At 38.1% G+C, this 23,580-nt stretch overlaps 1 protein-coding gene across 1 annotated transcript in view; it reads right to left on the bottom strand.

The window, feature by feature from the left end:
- The window catches only part of FAM185A (family with sequence similarity 185 member A), a 47,093-nt gene that overhangs the window by 14,844 nt on the left and 8,669 nt on the right, over window positions 1–23,580 (bottom strand). Inside the window, exons 3-5 of the mRNA XM_086474326.1 lie at window positions 18,905–18,997; window positions 12,897–13,035; window positions 8,179–8,220 (exon numbers count right to left, since the gene is read on the bottom strand). Coding sequence (XP_086330452.1) covers window positions 8,179–8,220; window positions 12,897–13,035; window positions 18,905–18,997 — 274 coding nt within the window. The remainder of the gene's footprint in view (window positions 1–8,178; window positions 8,221–12,896; window positions 13,036–18,904; window positions 18,998–23,580) is intronic.

The following is a 23,580-nucleotide window of genomic DNA, read 5'->3' on the forward strand; positions in this document are numbered from 1 at the left end:
AAAGAGTTCTCAGCTTGTGAGAGACTGGATTCTGTTTGCAGAAGGCATAAACGTAAATAAAGGATGCAGGAAGAGGGCAGTAGGCATAGGTTCACCAAGGCACAGATTTACCTGGAAAGTGAAAAAAACCCCAAAAACCTAACAAAGAACAAACAACCTCGAGGGAAAGCAGAAGGCTTTTCCATTAGATAACGCTGTTTTGGGAGGATGACTTGCCAGACTTTGACTCCCAGAGTACAGCACTAAACAGAAAGTTCCATACGGCAGAAGAAACCACAGCAAAGTTTCAAAAACACTGAGGACTTTGGCAGCACTAACTAAACACTAAAGCTGACATTACAATACCTGTTTAGCTTTGATCAATGGAAATAATATGAAATATATTTTATGGAAACAACTGAATACGATTTATGAAAAGAATTTTATGGATATGATGTTAAATGCAAATACTTAGATACAAATAAGAACACCAAGAGACTTCAAAGGTGTTCATCACTTCTGTAGAGCCTATTAAAGATGCTGTTGAAGTTTTATGTCTCTTATGACTGTAAGCAAATGAGAAGGGGAAAAGCAACAGAAAATGGATTAAAAACAGCAAAAAGGTTATATAACAAAAAAAGGCCAAATTTAAAGAAATAAGTAAGTATTTCTACAAGAAAAATTGCCCCATATTAAGTAACACAATCTTGTAGGACAAAATACATAAATAATAACGGAGACAATACATATTTTATAGTTATGACAGAACAAAGCTATGGCAATTTATTTTTAACTGTACACCCAGTGCTAGCTGAGATCAATGTGAATAACTGAAGGTAAAAACAAGAAAAAAAGTGCGTAGTTTGAATTCAGAGTTTGCTCAGGACTGAGAGCTTAGGGGGAAATACAAGGATGAATCGTTCTACTGGAAATGGAACAGATGGTCGCAGTTGAGCAACTTCAGCTATTTAAGAACTCACTAATACAGGAAAAAAAAAAAAAGGAAAAAAGCAAGCAGTGAAGCAAGATGTCCTTGACAAAGTTTTTGCTAAGCTTTATGAAAAATAAGTACAGCTTGAAGAATAAAACCTAGGCCACACAACTTGAGAAAGACTAAACAATTAAAGACTACTGAAAGGCCCACAAAGGTAACAAAACTGAAACATCATTTGCAACATTATCTCTTCTTCCTTCAGTTTATAAAGCCAAGTACTGAAGAAAGGATTAAACACAAATGATCTTTACTTAAATCTAAGCAAAAACGTATTTACTTTTCCTAATAGCACATAACGTCTGACCTTGCTCATGTTAAAATCAGTGACAAAACTGATTTCAACAGGAAAAGATAAAATATTTATTATGATTTGGTTAAAGATAAGAGAAAGTGTGAGATTCCAATGTATCTGAAGCATAAGGAAGATTTAATTTCTACTTAACTTGCTACCTAGTATCATTTCTTGATAAATACTGGTCAATTTTCTTGGTTCAGTTCATCTTTCTAAAACTGTCACATGAAAAGTGTTATGAGAAACTGAAATGTATACATTAGACAGACTTATTGCACATACTACTGAAAAACCATTAGCAGTCCTTACCATACACTCCATCCGGACCCGGCAAAACAAACAATGTAACACCGAAAGCAAAGAAATCTCTCATGAAAACAATTCCTTTGCTAACTAAATTGTCCAGATTATTTTCTTACCGCTAAATGATCTATTTTCTACCTAGATTTTAAAGTTACGTCCGTTGGTTTTAAAGGTCATAGTCTCTTCTGGGTAACTTACTCTGTTCTGAAAAAAATCATCACATGCCTCAATCCTGCATCATAATACAGTGTACCAAGTACAACCTGACCTTGATGAGCCTCTGTCCTACTGTAGATCAAATGGGATCCTCCCCTTTGAATATCCATCCACACTGTCCACATCTACACACCTTCTTCCACAGACTATATTATACTGTGTTAATCATCTCTGCAAACCAATTAGCTATAGATCTCTACTATTTTAAATGTTTAAGAGACTAATAGGGCAAAAGCAACTTCTGAAGAGACAGGTGCATCTAGTCAGGAACATGACAGCCAGTAAGATGAAACACCCATAAAACCTCCTGTGCAAGTTTCAATAAATTATGTAAAACTGCTCATCTTTGAGCCTCAAGTTGGAGGCCAGTAACAAGGGGTGAACTCCAGGGTCAGTACTGGGTCCAGTCCTGTTTAATATCTTCATTAATGATCTGGATGAAGGAGAAAAATGTACCCTCATCAAGTTTGCAGATAACATGAAACTAGGAAAAGTGGCCAATATGCCAAAAGGTCGTGCTGCCATCCAGAGGGAACTGGAGAGGCTGGAGAAATGGTCCGGCAGGAACTTCATAAAGTTCAACAAGGAGAAGTGCAAAGTCCTGCACCTGCACAGGAACAGCCCCAGGCACCAGTACAGGCTGGGAGCTGCCCATCTGGAAAGCAGCTTGGCAGAAAAGAACTTGGGGGTCCTGGTGGACACCAGGTTGAACACGAGCCAGTGATGTGCCCTTGCCATAAAGGAGGCAAATAGTATCTGGGCTGCATTAGACAAATCATTGCCAGCAGGTCAAGGAAGGTGATCCTTCTCCTTCATTCAGCACTGGATGAGTGCATTACACCTGGAGTACTGTGTCCTGTTCTGGACTCCCCCGTACAAGAGACATGGACATACTGGAGTCTCTCCAATGAAAGGCACAAAGACAATTAAGGGACTGGGATACCTGTCCGGAAGGAGAGAGGAAAAAGCTGAGACAGCTGGGACTGCTCAGACTAGAAGATGGGAGGCTCAGGGGAATCTTACAAAGGTGTGTGTACACTGGTATACTTAGAGGTTGTAGAGTCTCCCACCTCAGAGACATTCAAAACCAGTCTGGATATGGTCCTGGGCAACCTGCTCTTGGTGACCCTGCTTGAGGGGGTGGGCTGGACCAAACGACTTCCAAAAGGACCCTTCCAACCTCAGCCATTTGGTGAAGCCTAGACACATTTATTAAACGTTATGTTTTCTGTTCTATGACAAGTGCTTTAAAACTTACTTTTTACTACAGATAAAAGTAAATAACAGCCTATTTTTAACAACAGGATTTCAGGATTTCATTTTCACAGTTTCAAAATTCATAGCTTATAACACTTGTAAAGGAGTAGTAAGAAAACATTAGCCTTAGTTTTAGTATGTTTAAGGAGAATGCTGACCTACTCAGGAAAAAAACCCTGAAACTACAGGGTTCTTTAAGTTGGCTTGGCAGTTCTCAACAGGAAAAGCACTTTGGGTTTTGCATTCCAGATTTAATACATAAATAAACAGTATTCTACAACACTAAATACATCCCTGTGTTTTAACATGCATGAGACATGCAGTTCTCTTATATCATAGCTTCTTCTTTCCAAGAAGGATGAATACATAAGTCCAGCTATAAACACTTAAGTCTAGATTCAGACTTTCAAGATTTGTTCCCTTGATTTAAATCCATAGAAATTAAATCTTCATTAGCCAAATTTCTGCAGATTAACTTTGGCTAAGTGGGAAATGCATGTTTGAAATACAATGAAGAAACCTGATATTTATAGGATACTGCATTTCTTAGAATGTATCTAATGTATATTAAATAATAGCAAGAGTACTTAAGGAGACATAAGAGATCATTTTGCATTCAGTTATCAAGAGCTTTCAGTGCACCGACTAGTGGGAGAAGGAAACCATTCTTCAGAAAAATCAATTATTTTTCCATTTGTGACATCCTATGAAAGAGTTTCAGACAACATATCTGTAGGAAAATACTGCCTGTTAGAAGTTATCACAATTGGATCATACTTGGATGTCTAGTTATATTTCTGCTGTCTGGATAAGTATCCACTTTTGGATTAAACGGGCGGTGTAGTTCTTCATTTTTCTCCTACAAACAAATAGGTATTGAGAACTATAGCAAGATATGCATTCTACAAAATAAAAGACATATCTTACCAAGAGTTGAAAAACCAAAATATTGCTCAAAATACAAAATAAATTTAAATACTACTGTAACAAAATCCAGCATCTTCAGCATCATGATATGAGATGCTATAAAACATACACAATGTAACATCACCAAAATTGTTTACTGCTAATAGAACACATACAGAAGCAAAAAAGTTTATTCTTTTAAGCTGCCTACTGTTCTCAGGCAGCAGCTACTTTTTCTGTATGGTCCAATTTTTGGAAGTAGTTTCCTCAGGACATAAGCTCTCCAGAATACCATGGAATCTACATTCAAAAGGACACAAAGAGAGGAAGGGGGCACATGGAAACAAAGACTGATGATAAAACCAAGTAGTAACTCAGCAGATATTAACTCACAGTGGAATTTTTTTTTTTTTTTAAACTTTCATTTCTCATAATCTGACACCTGAGGGACAGGAAAAAGCTGACTCCAACCTGCCTGGAGAGCAGCACCCTTAGTATAGGATGGCATGGAAGAAGTATGGGGACAATTGGAAAAAAAATACAGGTCTGCCATTGGCAGAACACAGAATAAGGTCAGAAGATGAAGGACACAATATGAGAGACAGAACATTAACATACTTCAAGCAGATGGCAAAGACTAGATGGCAAAGACTAGATCAATAGAACTAATTCTTATTAAGAGACAAGTGTGTGCATGGATAATTTTTTTTAAAAGTACTTAAGAGCTGTACTTTATGAAGTACAGAAAATGCCTTTAGTGGAAATCAGAAGTGAGGATTTTAATTTAAAAAAATCCCTAAATCATGTATTAAACTGAATCCTCAAGACAAAGAGTCACAGATGCAACATTACTTCTAAATACACCAAGTTGTTTATTGTTTTATTCTTCAGTGATCCAAAACTGTCTTAAATACTGTAGTTATTTTCCATAATTGACTCCCTTCTTAAAATAAAACTGGTGTTTTCTCTCAGTACTCGGGAATCACCTTTTGACGACATTCTCTTGTCACACAGCAAGTCACTGAAGCCTTTAGTGTGGGTTATTGAGAAAGGAAATTAGCAGCAGAATAATGCAAACTGACACAGACATATTTACCAAAAAAAGTGAAAGTTTTCTTTGATCTCAATATACAGTTTTCCTTGCTAGAATAAGTCCCTGCTACCTACAAGCTGGTTAAGGTTGTTTCCTCCCCTCTGAAACAAAAAACCAGTCACCATAAGCTTTATTGTTTCTGACTATACCAAACACAGAAGATTCATTTTTTCAATGCACAATTGGGTTAAACATAAGTAACCCAGTAAGGAAAAACAATACTTATTTTTTTTTTTTTAGCTGGTAGGGGAAAATTTGGCAGCAAAGTAGAGAATACATAATCACACCATAGCAATGACATTGAGAAATAAGCAAATCCTAGCAGAACTGAACATGAGCCAGCAGTGTGCCCTGGCCGAAAAGTAGTCCAACAGTATCCTTGGCAGTACTGAGGGTACTGAGGCACGGCCCGTGTATCAAGGAAGGGATTAACTCTCTCTACTCAGCACTTATGAGACCACACCTAAAAATACAACATCCAGTGTTGGGGCTCGCAAGAGAAGGGACACATCAATAAACTGGAGTGAATTCAGCAGAGAAGCAGCAAGACAGTCAGGGCACGGAGCGCCTTCCCCATCAGTGGAGGCTGAGGAACGAAGGCTGGCTCAGCCTGGAGGACGGACTGCTTCGGGACCTGACAGCAGCCCCTGGTGTCTGCGAGGAGGCGATCAAGATGGCAAAGCCAGGCTCCGCAGAGCCGTGCACAGTGAGAGCCCGGCAGACGACAGATGCAAGCTGAAACAAGAGAGTTTCGGTCTGGATAGATTTTCACCCCAAGGACAGTCAGGCGGTGGAACAGTCTGCCCAGAACGGCCGCACAGTCTGCATCCTTGGAGGTTTTCAAGGCCACAGGGTAAAGCCCTGAGCAACCTCACAGCTGGCGTGGCTTTGAGCAGGAGGTTGGAGACTAGAGACTGCAAGAGCAGGGGGGCTGGATAAGGGGATCTCCAGTAGTCCCTTCCAACCTCAGCCATTCTGTGATTCTGCAACTTCCTGAGGTTTTCCCATGAACTGACCAAATAAAAGTTTGAAAGATTACGATGCTTCTAAAAACAAAGTACTCCATTACTTTTTGTAAGATTATTCCAATTTCTAATGACTATTTTAAGTAGTAACTTAAACTAGAAGTACAAAGTAGGTCTGGTTGTTTTAAATTAAAACCCATTCAAAACCCATAGAACATTTGTTAGAAACAAAAAGCTTCTAGTATACAGTTGGAAAACAATTTGCCCGTGACTAACAAAGCTCACAGTATATGGAAAAAAAGAATCCTCACTTTCATATTTTAACAATATCAGTGTGAAACAGACATATGCCAGATGCTTAAAACTGGACTGAATTTTGGATAGAGTCTTCAAAAAATAAAAATAGATTTACAAGTAATACTAAAATAAAAATAACAAAACTATTCTATAAATAATTAAAAACCAGAAAATTAAAGGGAGTGCGAGACAACAACATTGTTTTCCTGGTTTAATGTAGAATTATACAAGAATAAGAAACTGTCAATATAGTTGCTTGTCTTTTCCCCAAAAATACTTTGAAAAAAAATCCAGCACACTCAACTATATTTTAGTTTGACTTGTAAATAAACCTCTCAAAAGCTAAGGATACATCCCCAAAATCTAGAGAAGAGCACATTTTTTCAGTTAACTTAAAATTCTGCCTCCAGTGAAATAAATAACTAAATCCCTATGAAAACCTAGACAGGGAAGCTGGAAGATCTGAATTGTTCTTATTTCTGCCAGTAAATCCCTGTCAGGTGTCTGGAAACCCAGCAAATTATCTTGAGGCTTAAATTTCTCATACACAAAAACCTTTCACTTAAAGCTACATTTTCTTTCTGAAGCTGTTAGAGTTGAACCATTGGATCTTAAGAGTTATTCGCCTTTGGAAAAACCCATAAAAATCTAAGTGATGTTTAATGCTCTTTACAAAAAGATTAAGTCTAACTAGTGCTTTCAGAATTGAAATCTGAAACAAAGTTTATTCAACTGTAAGATGTGTCTTAATGTTTGAGCTGAACCTGGTTAATTAAGGAAAATAATCATCATCTGTTGATGGAAAAAGCTACCTCCTGTGTTAAGAAACCTTTCTTTAAACACTCTTCATGTTCTATGAGTTTATTTAACAGAAGGAAAAACAGACTAGCAAGCTTAATTCAATTCTGTGGTTTAATGACTAACCCGTAAGAATGTGTATTGCATTAATTTTCCAGGAATGTTAATATAGATTGCTTAGAAACACAGGAACAGTTTTAACAGTACAGCTCGTCCCTGAACAATGCTAAGTGAGCGACCATGGTTACTACTATCAGCAGAATTCTTTGAGATTTGAGCCTGTAACAATCATGTTTATTTACAGAAAGGGAAATCCTTCTATGTACATTTAAGAGACATTGAGCCTTGTCTATGATTCTATCACTTCAACTTTCTGCCATAGAAACAATCAGAATTTGAGTTTCTCACTTTTGTGTTGACGCACTATAAAATGGTCAAAGGGCGCTAATATTTTCCCAGAATAATGCAACTGATATAATATATACCATAACTGATAACTCTGAGTTATCTTGTTGTATAAAAGCTCAAGTTCCTGAAAGAAAATGTACAAATTGCTTTTATTTCTGAAGGGAAAATAAGGGTTAGCATAATAGTTTGGAAACACTGTTTAAATTATCACAAGCCTTCCCCCGCCAATATGTAATACATCAGTGATTAATGCTTTGTGATATAAAAATTAAACATAGATAATCATTGACATCAACAAATATGAGTGAGAACTAGGTTGAAGGCAATATGATTGCATTTGATGCACACTTAAGTGTTTTCTCATGTATTTTATCCCATCTTAACCTAAGAGACGACACCTAGACTCAGGCTAACTTGTGCAAAGCCCAGAGGGTACTGTGGTATCAAAAGCTAGACAGTGTGTGCCTTGCCCAACTGCAAAAGGCCAACAGTCACATTTGGAAAGGTTCTCCACCAGCTACACAGCTATCGGTGCTACTCCTCAAAAGGAAGTAGGCAGAAACATCTGCAAGGAATCATCTCCTTTTTACTTTCCCTGTGAATATTTAGCTTTTAGAAAGGAGAAGGGAAGAGTGAAAAAAGAGGTATCTCAGACAGAAGGTAGACCTACCTACTGTGATACTCCCTGTTTTGGTCTGAAGGCTGGTGTTACCTATCAGGAAAAGAAGAGGCAAAAAAAAAAGTTAAAAGCATATTATTTAACTGTTTTCTGAAATCATAACAAAGACTAAAGTAGTGTAATCCTGTAACAAGGGCATTATAGCTGTAGCAGTATACCTGACTTGCATATAAAAGCAAAAAAATCATAAACCAGTTATATTGCTTGGCTATTATTGATTTACAAACAAAACTCTCAACATACGTGGCTTACAATGAAGTGATTCCAGACAAGTAAAACACCGTGAAGGTTAAAGACACAGACTGGATGTGAGGGAAAGAAGAGCAGAGAGGCATGGTGAGGATAAAGCACAGTATTTTATTTTGGGCTCTTTTTTTTTTTTTCCAATTGCTCCGATGCCTGTAACAGCACTACAGATGATTTAAGCAGTTAAATATGGTGACTAACAAACAGTTTCTATTTACCTCTTATACACACAAATATATGCCCCACCCCCCACCCCCCCCCAACCGGAGGGGATATTTTGCTTTACCCTCAAAGGCTACTTCCTGGACTCACCGAACATTACCTACTCCCTCCAAGCTTATTTTTATGTGCATGATGACCCCTTGTCAATGCTTTTCACTGACTTCTGTGAGATCTGAGTGTGTTGGACAAACTGGAGAACGTCAAACAAAAAAGTGTGTAAGGCATAAAATCCAGAATGGTCTCCTGCTAAAGTTGCATTACTTTGAACAGGCACTGGTGTTTTAGCCTTAAAATCTCAAAATACATACTCTTGTCCTTTACCTATGGCAGCAAGAGAATCTGGAAGGACAGACGTACCTCATGACAGAAAAGCCATCTGTACTACTAACAGTCTTAAAGTTGGTAGAAACTTCCATAGTTCAAGGTATGTTACACATGTACAACTGCCTCACAAAAAGTGCTTTCAATTGAAAAAACTGAACCACAGCATGTCATTCCTGCCACCCCATCATCCTCTGAGGAGGATAACAGATTGACAAATAAGGTTGATCACAGTAATTTAGTCCAATTTAGTAATACACCAATTTTCAGATTTTTTGGAAGAGGCCTTTAAAATTTGCAAAAATCAAGCTCTGCTCCCATTGTCTGTAATTACACAGTAGCAAACAGCCATTAGGGTAGAATGCATTCCACTGTACGCAACCGGTAGTGTTTTTCTTGGTGGTTTGTGGATTGAAAGCTAAAAAAGCTGCCTATCATCAATAGTCTGAAATTCATCATTTCAAGCACATCCTGTACAAAATACTTAAGGGTTCTGAAAATCAGAGTCGAAACAAAACCATATTTCAATGAACTTGAAAGACATCTGGCTTTACTGTTTGCTGTTTTTAAAAGGCACACTATAATTATCCCACCCTTTTCCCCATTTTATCATGGCTAGTACTTATTTTTGTACCAACGACAAAAAAGCCTAGCGTTTAGTCAGCTAACATCCCACGGACTGAAGCTACATTATACTCTGTCTGCATATAGCCCCTGGGACCTGCAGATTTGCCGGTCTGTTCTTTGTTTTTCTGTGGTCGTCCCCCCCCCCCCTCCCCGTTTTGCTAAGCAGGTTCTTGAAAAATATTAAACATGGAGAAATTAAACTCCTATTAACCACAAACTTATATGGCAGATAGGACTAACGTTGTGTAATGTAAACACACTAGTGTGATAGGCTCACTTCAAACACTTAGCTAGAACAAAAAGTTGCTTTTAAAGCAGACAGGAATGTCCTGCTGTGTTGTTATCTGCACCATCTACAGACAGTGCACAGAAGTGTACTTTTGGTCGTGCAATTGTTCCATGAAGGCTAACACTTAACTCACCATTTTTAAGCTAGCCAAGTATCTTTTGGACACAGCAAGAGCAAAGAGAGAAAGACTTGACTAGAGCTAATTACTAGTCTGATTATTACATCCAACTAACTTCAGCATTATAATGCAATACTCTCAAGTCCAAAAGATTATAGTTTAACAAAATATTGATAACAGTGGCTTAGTGTTTCCTTTTTTAATTGCTTCTGATGAAACAGTTAACTTTTTGATCATGTACAAGCTTGGCTTCTCCATAAACACGATAAAATTTCAAGCTACAGTATTGCAAGTCAGGATCAGCATAGGACCAGGGGCAAAAGATAGCTTTTGGGATATAAATAAAGGCATCACTCTACATTGTATTATTTCCATTCCTTCAATTTGTTTGAAGGCTCTCAGGGTGGCAGGATTATCCTGATGCACAGAAAAAGCAAATAAACCACATGCAACTTTTTACCACTTCAACTTCACATTTTAAATTTGCATCAGACTAGAGTACAGACATGCCTAAAAAGTTACCAAAAATAAATTTATTTCTACAATCCCACCTTATATACCATGAAATCCAGAAATTCATGGAGCATACTTTGACCTATCAGATTCTTTTCAGAAGGGATTACAGAATGCCAAGCTCAAGCATTATACTGTACTACCTTTGAAACATTACAGATTTTTCACTTTGTCATATTCAGGTCACTGACAGGATAAAGCATCTATATGTTCAGTTTTTCAAATATATTAATTAGTGTGTAAATATATGAAGTAACTTAAATAACCGTATTTTCCAGTGCGATTCTCTCACCTAAAGAAACAGTTATCGGCCTATGACAGAAGAAGAGGTCAAAAGCAAATATAAAGCCCTGCATATGAGACAAATCAGCCCTGTAAAGCAGATACAGTTGAGTGCTGACTGTTTGCAAACAAGCTTTGCAGGTAAGGAGCTGGACATCTTGATGGACATCAACTTCAGTGTGAGTCAGTAAAGGTCAGCTTCATACTGGGCTGTATGATCAAGTATAGCCAGCAGGTAAAGCCCTCTTGTGAGACTGCATTTGGAATACTATGTCAAATTTTGGGCTTCCTACTCAAGAAAGACACTGCTGTGCTAAAGTGAGGGCCCAGAACACACTACAGCAACTCAGAAAGATGAGTTTGTTTTGCTTTACAAGAAGGCCGAGGAGGAATCTTGTTGTGGTTTTCAACTACCTAGTGGGAGGGTATAGAGAGACAGACTCTGCTCATGGTGATGCAGTAAGAAGAAGGGATAATGGTTACAAGTTGCCATAATGCAAAATACGATTAAAAAAAGTTTTTTTCACAGCTGAAGGTAACTCAGGACTGGAACAAGTCACCCAGAAAGGTCATGCAATCTCTGTTCTTGAGAACATTCAAAGCTCAACCAGACAAGGCCATGAGCAAGTTTGCTCTAACTGAGCCTACCTGAAACATTAGTTTGGACTAGATAAATTTCTTTCCAACTTAAACTATTTCATAGATAAAATAAATTAATAATTAATGCAGCTCAACCCAAGACCTAGTTTGGCACAGTTGCAAAGAGCGGTTTCCTTTTTCTCCTACGTGCCCCTTTGGGCAGGTGTTTCACTATAATGCAAAAGCCCCTTGGATAAAGTAGCATACTTTTCGGTCTCAGAGCTGTCATCCTTCTGTTTGTCACGTGTCAGCTCAAAAGCTCAATGGCACCTGACATTTCCAACCCCTGTTACAGAAGCTGACAAAAATGACTCAAAACCAATTTCTTCAAAAGAATGTGTTATTCATTTGCTGTATAAGTATGAAACATGCAACAAAGCAATTAAGAAAGCTTGGGCACTGACAGTGTTGGAACTGTACAGCCTGAGATTCAATTACAACATAGGTCTCAGGTGGATTTGTAAAGTTTGTGTTGCCCTGACTTCAAAGTCCTCAATGCAAAAGCAGTGAAGTCTAGCTCAGCTTTCTACACAGATGTGCTGGTTTTATGCCAACTATATCAGCATATCCTCAGTTACAGCGAATAGTAGGCTTAATTGCTCAAGAAACAATCTGTTCAAGTGTTTAGAAACAAAACTAGTACTAAAACTGAGCTACCTCATGAGCAAAGGCTAGAAGTGAAAGTGATCAACTTTTTTCTAACATATAACAGTTTATCTTTCCATTAATATATGTTTGTGTGTGTATAAATATATATACAATATAACAATTTAAAAGACTAAAAGTATTTGCTCTTACTATTAAAACATGATTGCAGAGCATGACATTTCACAGAAAATATTTTTCTGAAAAAATAGACTAGAAGTACCAAGCAAATGTTAACATGCAATTGTTTTTAAAAGAAAACAGCTAAAATAACATTAGGTGTTCCAGAACCATTTAACAGAGAGCTCATGAAAATAATCCTGAAGTAACACAAGTAATGTCTGTATAATTTGGATACAATTCTATTTATTTTCACGTTGTGCTTCAGCTCAATGACAATGAGGCATTATTAAGGAAGTAAGTCACTAAGTACAGCAGTTATTTCATTTTCGTACCAAGACAAAACTCTGTAAGTTACTTCTCCTACGAAGAACATAAAGGATGGAGAGAGGGGAAGAGAAGCTTCTTTACTACTTTCCGTATAATTTTCATTGCTGAATTTCAAAATATTTTGACATCCTTAGTATGTTTGATGTTTCTTTGCTATAATATACACTTTTTGCTATTTTGCAAGTGTGCTTATAAATTTTTTTAAGAATACAGTGTTAGTTCTCAGTTCAGTCTCCAGCAAATACAGTACTGTGCACAGCTGATGTAGTGACAGTCTATAGCATTAGTCCATTTGTTACTGTGAACACTGCGAATACCATCAAAGCAGCTGAATTTGTGACAGCATTTCCTTCTTACCATGAATACTTCCCAGCAGAATATCACCAGCTACTGAAGACAGAGATGATGATTCCGCATAGAGATACTTAGTTTTCAGCAGCCCATCTTCAGTAGATATGTTGATGGATGTCCCCTGCAGCTTCTCTATATTCACGCTCTAAGAGAAATAAACATAATGGAAAACTTGTCATCACAGTCTGAAAAGGCAAAGGGGAGTAACACTATTAAGAGGCAAACCAAATGGAAAGCAGTTGTTGGTGCAAAACAAATGGATTCAAGTTCTTAGTTAAAAGCTACACAAGACAAAATGAAAAACCTTTTCATCCAAGAGCTCTGACCAACAAGTTAATAATTCTTTACAACATTCCTGTGAATTATTACACCCATCGTACAGGTGAAGAACCCAAATAGTCACAAACAGATGAAAGAAAAACTTGATAACACCACAATTCTCGAAGTCAATTTAATTTAAACCAGTCAGAATATGTATTCAACACTGTGGAAACACAGTGTGAATGAAAAAAATTCTATAAATCAATGTAGAGCAAGTTGATGCTCCCTTTCAGAAATACCCACTGCATGTTGAAGAAGTACCTGGTGCAACTTGGATGTTTTTTGTCCCTGATTTTAATAGCCAATGTGCAAAAGAGCTTACTGCAACTATTTCAAGATTTTTGCTGATGGAAGTTACAGATATGAATTGAGAGACTGGAACCAAGAGACAGATTATGGCTATGTGGAGCCTGAAGTACATCATAGCATACAGATCGTGTATGCTTCTCCTGCTCCCCTTCTCATTCCTTACCTCACAAGAGCTGTGACCAACAAGTTAATTCTTCACAACATTCCCATGAATTATTACATCCATCATAGAGGTGAAGAATCCAAATGGTCAAACGGAAGAAAGAAAAACTGGATTTATTTTTAAAAAACAAAGCACTTCATTTTGAAAAGTAAAAGAAGAAGTATTAGCTTCAATAATGAAAACTCAACATTCATACAGCATTATGACACTTAAGCACTGGTCATCAGTTTTCTGCCACCACATACTGAAATGTCCACTGTCTTTGTTACATACAGCTGTTTATGCAGATTTTTAACTGGCACATTTTGTAGACATAGCTTTGGTGAAGTTTTGCAAGAAAGCCAGAGCTGCTCTTTTTCTCGGTACAATTGTGCATCTTACTTTGGTTAATCAGGCCTCTATTCTTGGACTTAAGCCTTAAGCTATACAAAGCCTCGAAAAATGAGGGATAAAGATTTCTATTTCTACTTCTTTCCAATAAAAACGGAGAGAAAGTATAAGATTTGAAAAGCTGCACTATGGATAGATTCGGGGAATAAAAGGTGATAGATAAGATTATCTATGTGTAAGTAACCAGTCGTGTGAGATAACCTACGCCTATCTGAACAAAACATGCTTGTGCAACTATCATATGAATTTAATTCTATTCTTCCTCAGTTAAACTTGAGTTATGATGGAATCATGCAATAGTTCATACTTAACCCCAATTCAATTTGGTTTTATTTTGCTTACACAGACTTGTAAGTGAACTCAGCAAAATCCTTATTCATTACATGAAATGATATACGGTCTTCTACATCAAACCGTGCTTTATGTCAAACTACCTTTAAATTCACTTTGGCATTTTAGCATTGTTATTTTGTGGAAAAGAGCTAGGACAAAAAAAAAAAACACTACTGACCCTTCCAGTGTTGTATTATATAAAGAATAAGATATGGATGAAGCAAGAGGTATTCTGACAAACAGCAACTAGTATTGCACAAACTCCATGCTGCATTGTGTCCCAGGAAGTGCGCTAAAGAGACTGGTTTAGTATGGACTACGCAATTACATCACAATCTTACCAATCCATACATACTGAGCTTTATGCCATCTTTACACCTTGAGTCCCAAGATTACAGAACGTACTATTGTCTGAAGACTTTTGACATGATGCTACAATACAAAGTAGGTCTCCAAGAATGTAACGAGATACATGAACCATTAGGAAATCCTGGTGACCAAAGTGCTGTGCTAGGAGGAGAGATGTGACAGTCAATGCCTACAATCTCTACAGGTGATGCTGCTTAGAACTATGCTACAGAATCCAAGCGTCAACAGTAAACAAAACCAATGATACTAAGGCATAATTTGTCACTACCGAAAGTGACAGCAATTCAGCTTTTCAATCTTTCAATGCTTCTAACAAAACTCTAATAAGCAGAGGCCTTAACAAACATAAGATTACATTGCATCTGTCCTAAGAATGTTTCCCACAGACTACTCCACCCCTCCCTCACCCAGGATGGCAAAGCATAAACCTGCTGCGGCACATGGACAAAGCAACAAGCAGAAGAAAAGCCACTGTCATTTTAGGCTCTACAATCTAAATCTGTTCTCAAGAGAATTAAACAACTTGCAAAGAACCTTTCCAATTTTAGCAGGGCCATCATTGCCATCAGCACAAAATAAAATAGAGTGAGGCACACTTTAAGGGGGAGGAAATAAAATAAAAATATCTGCATAGTCTGGGTGCAAACTAGCTGCCTTGTGGCATTCCTGAAGGGGAACAGGAAAGCCCAAAAAGCTACGTCTGTTACTATGTTACACAAGTTTTGACTCTATTTAAATATTTATCTTACTTAAATATAATGAAGTGCTTTATTCTAAACAAGCTCACATACCAACTCATCTAATTTCTGAGCCTCAACTGCCTTTCTCAACTGCACAGCAATAAGAAGAGTTGTCTCAGCACATGACAAAAAGAAGTACCGAGTCAGCTAGCTACCATAAAGCATAAAACAAAATCTACCAATACAATGAACAATTATTTCAAAATAACACAAATCAGGGTGAGGGGAAGTCAGACCCTTGCTCATGTAGGACTAAAAGAGTATTCTAGATAGGCAAAACATAAAAACCAAAAATAATTGCTTTCTGTTGAGACTAAGTATGTTTTCAGTCCCAAATTCTTTAACGTTTATGAATTCTTGGCAGAATATAGATATTTGGCTCTGCTAAATAAGTGCTATAGAAAAGTCCCCACGGCACAGATTATCTGAGTCCCCAGTCAAACAAATCTGATTATTTTTGTCCATTGAACAACCAGGTTTTCTGGAAAAATTCCCTCCCTTGAGAGTAGAGCCTTGGGAGTTGCAATTACTGAGACTGACTATGTGCTCAAAGTTCCATCAGTTTCTTACCCTTTAAAGTGTCAGTCAATCTTCATAAATCAGGCTGAGAATGTTTTTGCACCTGAACACATTTCAAGATGAAAACTAAGATCTTGCTATGTTTAAATACAACATGAACAACAACTTCCCCATGTAGCCCTCCTCTTGGCTTTCCTTTTTGTGCTATCCTTGCTCAAATATTCTACTCTTGTCTTCTGCATTTCCCCCCCCCCCCAAAAAAAAAAAATTTCTGTTTCTCAAGTGCTCAGTGTATTTTACCACATGCTTTCCCTCACCACCTCCAGGAGGGGGCTGGAAATCCTGACAGAGCCATAATTACATAACTATGACTACAACTGATGGAAGAAACATCTCATACAAGCACACACAGGAGACATAAGGCTGAATGATTATTAACAGAAGTGGCCAATTGAGAAAAGAAATCTCACACTGTCCTTCCTAACTACACAAAGTTTGTTAATAAGAAGTCAAATAACATAAACCAAAATACTGTTCCATAGCTGTAAATTCCTGTTAAGATGACTCACTTCTCTCAAGTTACTACAGCTTTACAACTGTAAGGGTGACTTCTAGCAATATTACAGACCATATAAATATTTATGATCACACAGAAGCATCTCAACTTAATCAGCATGGTTTGTTTTGTTTCACAAGGACAGTGTGTCTGAAAGAAAGAAGTTAGATTTAAGGCATTTAGAGGCTCAAAGCAAAACAGTTACATTTCTCACTTTTATGAACTATGTTTTCATGTAGATACGGACCTAATTATTTCTCTACCATCCACTTTTTATCAACACCAGCAAGACACTATTTGAAACAAACTCCATGGACTGCACTGGTGTAACAAACTTGGGACAAATGACTAAGCAGCACAACTCTAATTTAAAGACCACCACCATGCTATTATGTTGTGAACTGCATGAATTCACAGCAGTCAAAGCACTTCCCAGATTGCACTCAATCTTATTCACTGGTAGAAAGTAAGGATTCCAGCTTTCAGACCCTGCCAACAGGAGCCCTCTGCAGGAAGACGGAGGATACATCAAGAAAGCTGTAAACTACCTCTGCTCTATTCCACCTCCTGTGGCTGCTAGTGGCTTAGGATGGATCCTAATTCCACGAATGAGTAATAGTCCCAAGGGAACTGCTAACCAAATGGCACTGATCAGTCGAACTGTAGCATCAACAGATCATGTCACCGTCAGCCCTCACCCACTCTGCTTTAAGCTAGGTGGTCTTGCTGGGATGAAAGAAATATCAATCATAGAATCATTTAGGTTGGAAAAGCCCTTTTAAGATCATCGAGTCCAACTGTTAACCTAACACTGCCAAGTCCAGCCCTAAACCATGTCCCCAACTGCCACATCTACACACCTTTTAAACACCCCCAGGGATGGTGACTCTACCACTTCCCTGGGCAGCCTGTTCCAATGCTCGACCACTCTTTCAGTAAAGAAATTTTTCCCCCCATATCCAATCTAAACCTCCCCTGGTGCAACTTGAGGCCATTTCCTCTTGTCTTATCGCTTGTTACTTGGGAGAAAAGAGCAACACCCACCTCACTACAACCTCCTTTCAAGTAGCTGTAGAGAGCACTAAGGTCTCCCCTCAGCCTCCTTTTCTCCAGACTAAACAACCCCAACAACAGTACAGCTACAGCAGCCTCTGGGTTCTTTTGTACATAAAAGGCAGGCTAGCATCCACTACAAAGAAATGCAGGTAATTTAGTGTTGACAGTTTTTTGGAAATTCCAATGGCAACTTGCTTAGTTTACAGCAGAACATGAAGAACAGCTCACAGCTGGCTCTGTGCAAGTGAACACACGATCTCAGAACGCAATCTACAAGGTGTACAACAGTGCCAAATGGCACTTCACAGAGGTAGTTCTGGACTCCTAGAACTTAATAGCTGGGTCTCAATTCTGTCCTTGGCTAGGGAGAGCCCCCTGCACTCTTTGATTCCCCCCAGTGCTGCTGGTTTTAAGGGTACCTATTGATTCTGACAGAGTACTGCAGGCATCCAAGCTACTTCCAGACTTGGCTTGGTTCCACATGTTCATATAGCAATGCTTCAGGTCTAATGGATCCCAATGCAACCCAGTGCATGGACATTATGATGCCTCAACATCCAAGTTGAGCCTAAAAATCAGACTGGGTGTGAGAACTGTAGTCTTAGATAACGAAGCCTAGCTCTACAGTATTTTAAATCATGGAGAACTGACTGCTTAATGGCAAGAAACAAAACCAGACTAGAGCAGTATGAGGTTTGTCTCATACTGCCATCTGCTGAAAAAAGCAAGCTACTTCGCTATGAAACTCTCTTCCTGTTCATGATTCTTCTCACTGGCCCTCATAACAAGATTACATGTGATTATATTTCCTCAGCTGCAAGAAATATAGAAAACCTTCTACTCTTCCATACATTACAACCAAATAACGTGGGAAGTGTACAGCATGTACAAGTATCAAACCACTATTCATGGGCCTATTGCAGAATGCAGGTGCCTAGATATCAGCCAAATAAAAAGTTCTGTAGTGTTGTGAGGGTCTGTATAATTAAAACTGACGAGTTGTACAGCTAGCACAACCTCTGTGCTGATGGAACGATCATGTGCTTGTTACTGCTCTTTCTGTGGAGCCTGTTTCCTAAGCCAGATTAAGCATAAGATAAGATAGGATAATTAAACAGATAAATTTAAGTTAACAGTGAAATCCCAATCAACCAATGAGGGTCATTAAGTATTCCTCCACACATTCTTCAAAATTGAGTCATTTTGCAAGAGTCAGGCTGAACAAGCCATTGGAGAGGAAGTTTTACTTCTTACTTACACCCTTCTCTGTTGCACGAATATCTGTATTTCCATAAAGTGTTCCAAGACCGATTACTTTGCCACCGTTTGTTCGGATATCAATTTTATGGCTCTGAAAAAAAGTTTAAAAATCATGTGGTTAGGATAAACAGAAAACAAGTTATCTTGTTTTTCAAGCTGTACCACAATAACCACCTTGGATCACAAACTCCCATTTTACTGTGAGGATTTCTTCTCAAGTGATTGCCAAATGTGCTGTTTATTTCCAGTGGAGTCACACTCAAAACAAGTCACCTTTCTTTGTAACCAGAAACACAAAGGAAAAAAATGATGCTGAGGAACCCTTCATTCTCAATACAGGTGGGGGTTTTGGGTTTGTTTTGGTTTGTTCTTTTTTTTTTTTTAACTAGAAAAAAAAAAACAACAGTCACTCAGTATACACTAAAATAAGCAGCAGGGAAAGAAAGGGAGAACTCTGCATTTCATTTATGCTCCATCCAGAAACAAACGCACATGTATACCCAGTGCTGCAGCACACGAGAACAGGAGCTGGCAGTGAGAAACGAACTTGCAGACAGGAACTTTCTAGTGGCCTTGAACCCACAGCACTACAGAACTCTGCAGAACAACAACACAGTACACACAAACACACCACAGAGCTACTCATGCTTGGAGTAGTACGTACAGCCATAAACTTCTACGGATGCATCCCAGCACAAACCTTAGGCCTGCAAGCAGAACCGGACCCTACAGTGTTGCACTCCAACCAGACCCTCATTCAAATTACGCATTTTGCACACCTCTGCATTACAGTCTCAAGTTTTTCCACAAAGAAACACTACAGCCCTTATACCTTTCAGCTGCTGCATACAATGGGCAAGAAAAAAACAGTACAGAAGTACACACAAAAAGGGACATGTAGCTAAATTATATTCAAACAAAAGATATACCACATTACCACATACCAAATTACAAAACTAATCTCAGAAAGACAAGAAAAACGCCGTTACAGAACAGAACAAACCCAACCTACAAAAAAAACTAACAGGTCTTGAGGGTAAAAACCCAAACATTTGTAAAAAGGGGAAAAAATTTAAAAAATCAGATTTAAATAATCTACTATTCATAAACTGTAACTTCAACACATCTGATTAAGAGGTCTACAGATCTCAAGAGCAAAGCTCTTTTGCCTAACTTCACTAGCATGAACACTGAAATAACAGAGACTTAAAAAAAATATTTAGCATTTTTTATAATTAGTGGATAAGCTTGCCTTCCCCCCCGCCCATCATATCCTTTGTTTTCCCATACCACCACCTCCATTTTCAGGTATACTCATTTCTGTTGAAAAGGGTATTATTTCTGTAGATGGTATTTAATTTAGGACACTATCCACTAAATGTGACAATCAAGCACATGAGAAACATTCAAGATAGTTATACTATTAAGAGCCTGCCTGGATAAGCCATAAAAAATTGTATTAACTAGGTCTAACCAGATGGCAACAAGATTAATGACTTCTTAAAAATAAAATAAATATGAAATCAAGTTTCCAACATGGAAAGCGTGGATTTACACTGCTCCAACACATTTCTGATGAAACACCAAGCAGCAGACATTTCATGGGCTTTCATAAGACAGGAGGAACTCTAGAGCAGTGTTTCTTAAACTTTGTGTACCCAAGTCTTGCTTTCTCTTCTTCATTTAAGAGGCTTCCCCACAGTAAAGTGAAAGGCCTCTTACTTGAGACTTACTTGAGAAAGTAGTGCTTTGGGCCTTTCAAAGGTTGTAGATAATTCAGCTGTTCAGTTCAGCTTCTATACAAATACCATAGATGATTTTCTCCATATACAGTAAACAGGATAAATTACATGCTTCAGCTTCATTGTCTGACAATTCAGCCAGACATTACAGTTCCTTTGAAGCAGTTACATTAGGCACATTATCAGAATAATGGTTAAAGAGCAAGTCCTCCAAGCATGCAACTTGAGGTAAATACGGGAATTCATAAGATCAGAAGAATTAATATATAGCAATGACTTATCAGGATGGCCACCGATATTTAAATAAAACAAAACCAAGACCTACACACTTATTTCCTCTTTCCTTCCCATACTCCCCCATACTTTTTGGGATAGAAAAAGCTTTGATAAGACACAGGTTCCTCAACGTTTTTCCCCCCAGAATTATGAGACTATCCTTGTCCTCTCAAAAAAACAGGCTTTCAGAGTTACGTATCAATGGAGACACCCAAGAGACAGCAAGATTTGCTGAGAGAGGAAGTAAGTTATAATGGTCAAGCTGCTTTTACATTAAGAGGGAATATTCCACTAGGTGAAAGTAAGAAGCAATAACCTGTCATAGGGCTCCTCCTTAGCAAGGGAGAAAGGTTTGATTAAGGAGGAGGTAAAATGCTGTCAAGGCTATGACAGATGTTAAAAGGTCAAAGAAAGGAAGGACAGTGATGCAGGACTCAAACCAGGCTCAGGCATGGTGTGTGGTGACGAAGAGCAGCAGGCCTTCCACTGATCATGCACGAGACACCTGGAAATTCTTGTTACCACTGGCACAGTCAAGGAGTCAGAAGTAATTGTTGAACACAGAAACAAAATTAAAGGGTCTCCTTGGTCCTGCTGTCACTGCTGAGCTGATGGTCTGTAATAAGCAGCATGGGAAAAAATAAAAAGAAGCACTGATTTCTCAATAAAGAATTTGGGAATAACTTATACTCTGAAGAAGACCTAGAAGTCACAACTGTATTTTGGATTTACTGCTACTATCAGTTGACCTAGAGACCTGGAAGGCACAGGGTGAACCAGGCTTTAGTCAATTATAAAACAATAACAAATCTCGGTAAGACAGCCCTCCACCAATCTCACTGGCTGGATAGTGCCTACCACACCAAAAGTACATGTCAAAATCCATTAAAAAACCTCATACAGAATACTCACCTTTTCTGTACAATTACTAGCACGCATGATAAAGGAAAGTAGATACCAACTTTCTAGGTCTTCTGTAATGACACCACACAGTATACATCAAAAATCAGAAAGTTTTTTGAATTACAAGTTATGCAAACAACTTCTTGCAGTCTGTGGCAAGTTAAGAGAATTAGCAGTCGTGAAGCTGTTTGCTGGTGCTCTTGAATAATCCCCACATGACCAGATATTTTTTACTTGAAGTCATGGATCGCCATCTACTGTAAACAAAGGGTCTCCTGCTTTGCTAGTATCAGTGAGGTTTGTGGACAGCATGACAGTGAAGCAACATTAAACAGCTCTTTAATCCACCCAGGGGAGGGCAATATCACTTTAGTTTGCTCAGTAAAGCACAGTCCCTAAAGGAGAAGCGGCTCTTGTGCTGCACTACAGAAGCTAATCTACCAGATTTTCAGTAGCTTTGAAAAACCCAAAAAGTTAACAATTTTGCTTCTCATTAATAATTCTGCTTCTCTGCTAACACAGAGTATAATTCCTGAACCTATATTAGAAAATTTGAATTACAGTTGTGTCACAAATGGGGAAAAGTTCATGATGCAGTTGCCTTACTGTAACTACAGTACTTTAAGACTAAAATCTGACCATACAGCTAAGAGATACTGTAAGTGGACAATTGTTTGTTCCTGCAAACACCTACATGATCAGTAATTTTAATTCAAAACTTAATCTCACTACTTCAGAGTTAGAACCAAGAGCAGTAACGTAACTTCTCTAGTACTGTATGTTGAAGCTGTAACAGTACCCAGAATAAAGACAACCAATCACTACTCACAACCCAAAAGAATACTTTCGGTAACTATTTTGGTCAAAGAAAGCCAAAGCCTTATAATCTACCAAAGCTGTATTTTAACAAGAGTTTCATGTGAAATCTGCCATTCTTTCTGGATTCTTTAAATTTTAAATGCCTTCTGGGACAAGGGCATTCCCCTCATCTGACGCTCAAGGGGGCAAAGAGGCTTCCTGTGGCCACCAAGGTAGCGGACACATTGCACATGCACAGGGGAAGGATTGTCTTTTACACTTATAGCTTTTCCGACATTTTTGTGAATCAAGCCAGGCTCAAAGCTGACAGATGAAAAAAGTAACACCGAGCTCCTCTAACCTATAATGAGGCCATGGAGGAGCTGGTCTCAGAAGCCCCAAACTGGTGATTTTGTAGCCTTCTTTTCAGTTCCTTAGAAAGCAGTGTTTCATTGCTACTGGAAGGCTACAGGAAAACAGAACTGACTTTTTGAATTTTTAAAATTAAACATTTGTCACATCTCAGGTTGTATATAAGAGATGCCCACAAAATTAGTTGTCTTACCTCAAAATCCTCAAAAAATTCTTGACAATTGTGATGGCTTGCTGTGATTGCTGTCGCTATTGCTGGCCAAAACTACCTTGTTTTTTCATAGTATGTAGTTTCTCATGTACTGATGTTTGTTGTTACTATTACACAGAGTCATTTTTAACCAAAGCTTTAGACAGCACAACACATACAGTGCTGTTAACTTTGTTAGATTTTTAGTTACCATTTTAAGAGTAATATAGCCAATTACACAGAATCTGGGAGATACAAGTTGCCTGTAGTTCACTCAATATGGAGTAAGCATAGCTCTATTGTGTATTAAATTTCCCCTTAAGTTCAGTTTCCCATATGTGCGCTACAGAATCAACTCTTATCACGGTAAACAAAAACACAAATATTTTTCAT

This window comes from Leptosomus discolor, chromosome 1 (assembly GCF_034619465.1).
Source record: "Leptosomus discolor isolate bLepDis1 chromosome 1, bLepDis1.hap2, whole genome shotgun sequence".
NCBI classification, from domain to species: Eukaryota; Metazoa; Chordata; class Aves; order Leptosomiformes; family Leptosomidae; genus Leptosomus; species Leptosomus discolor.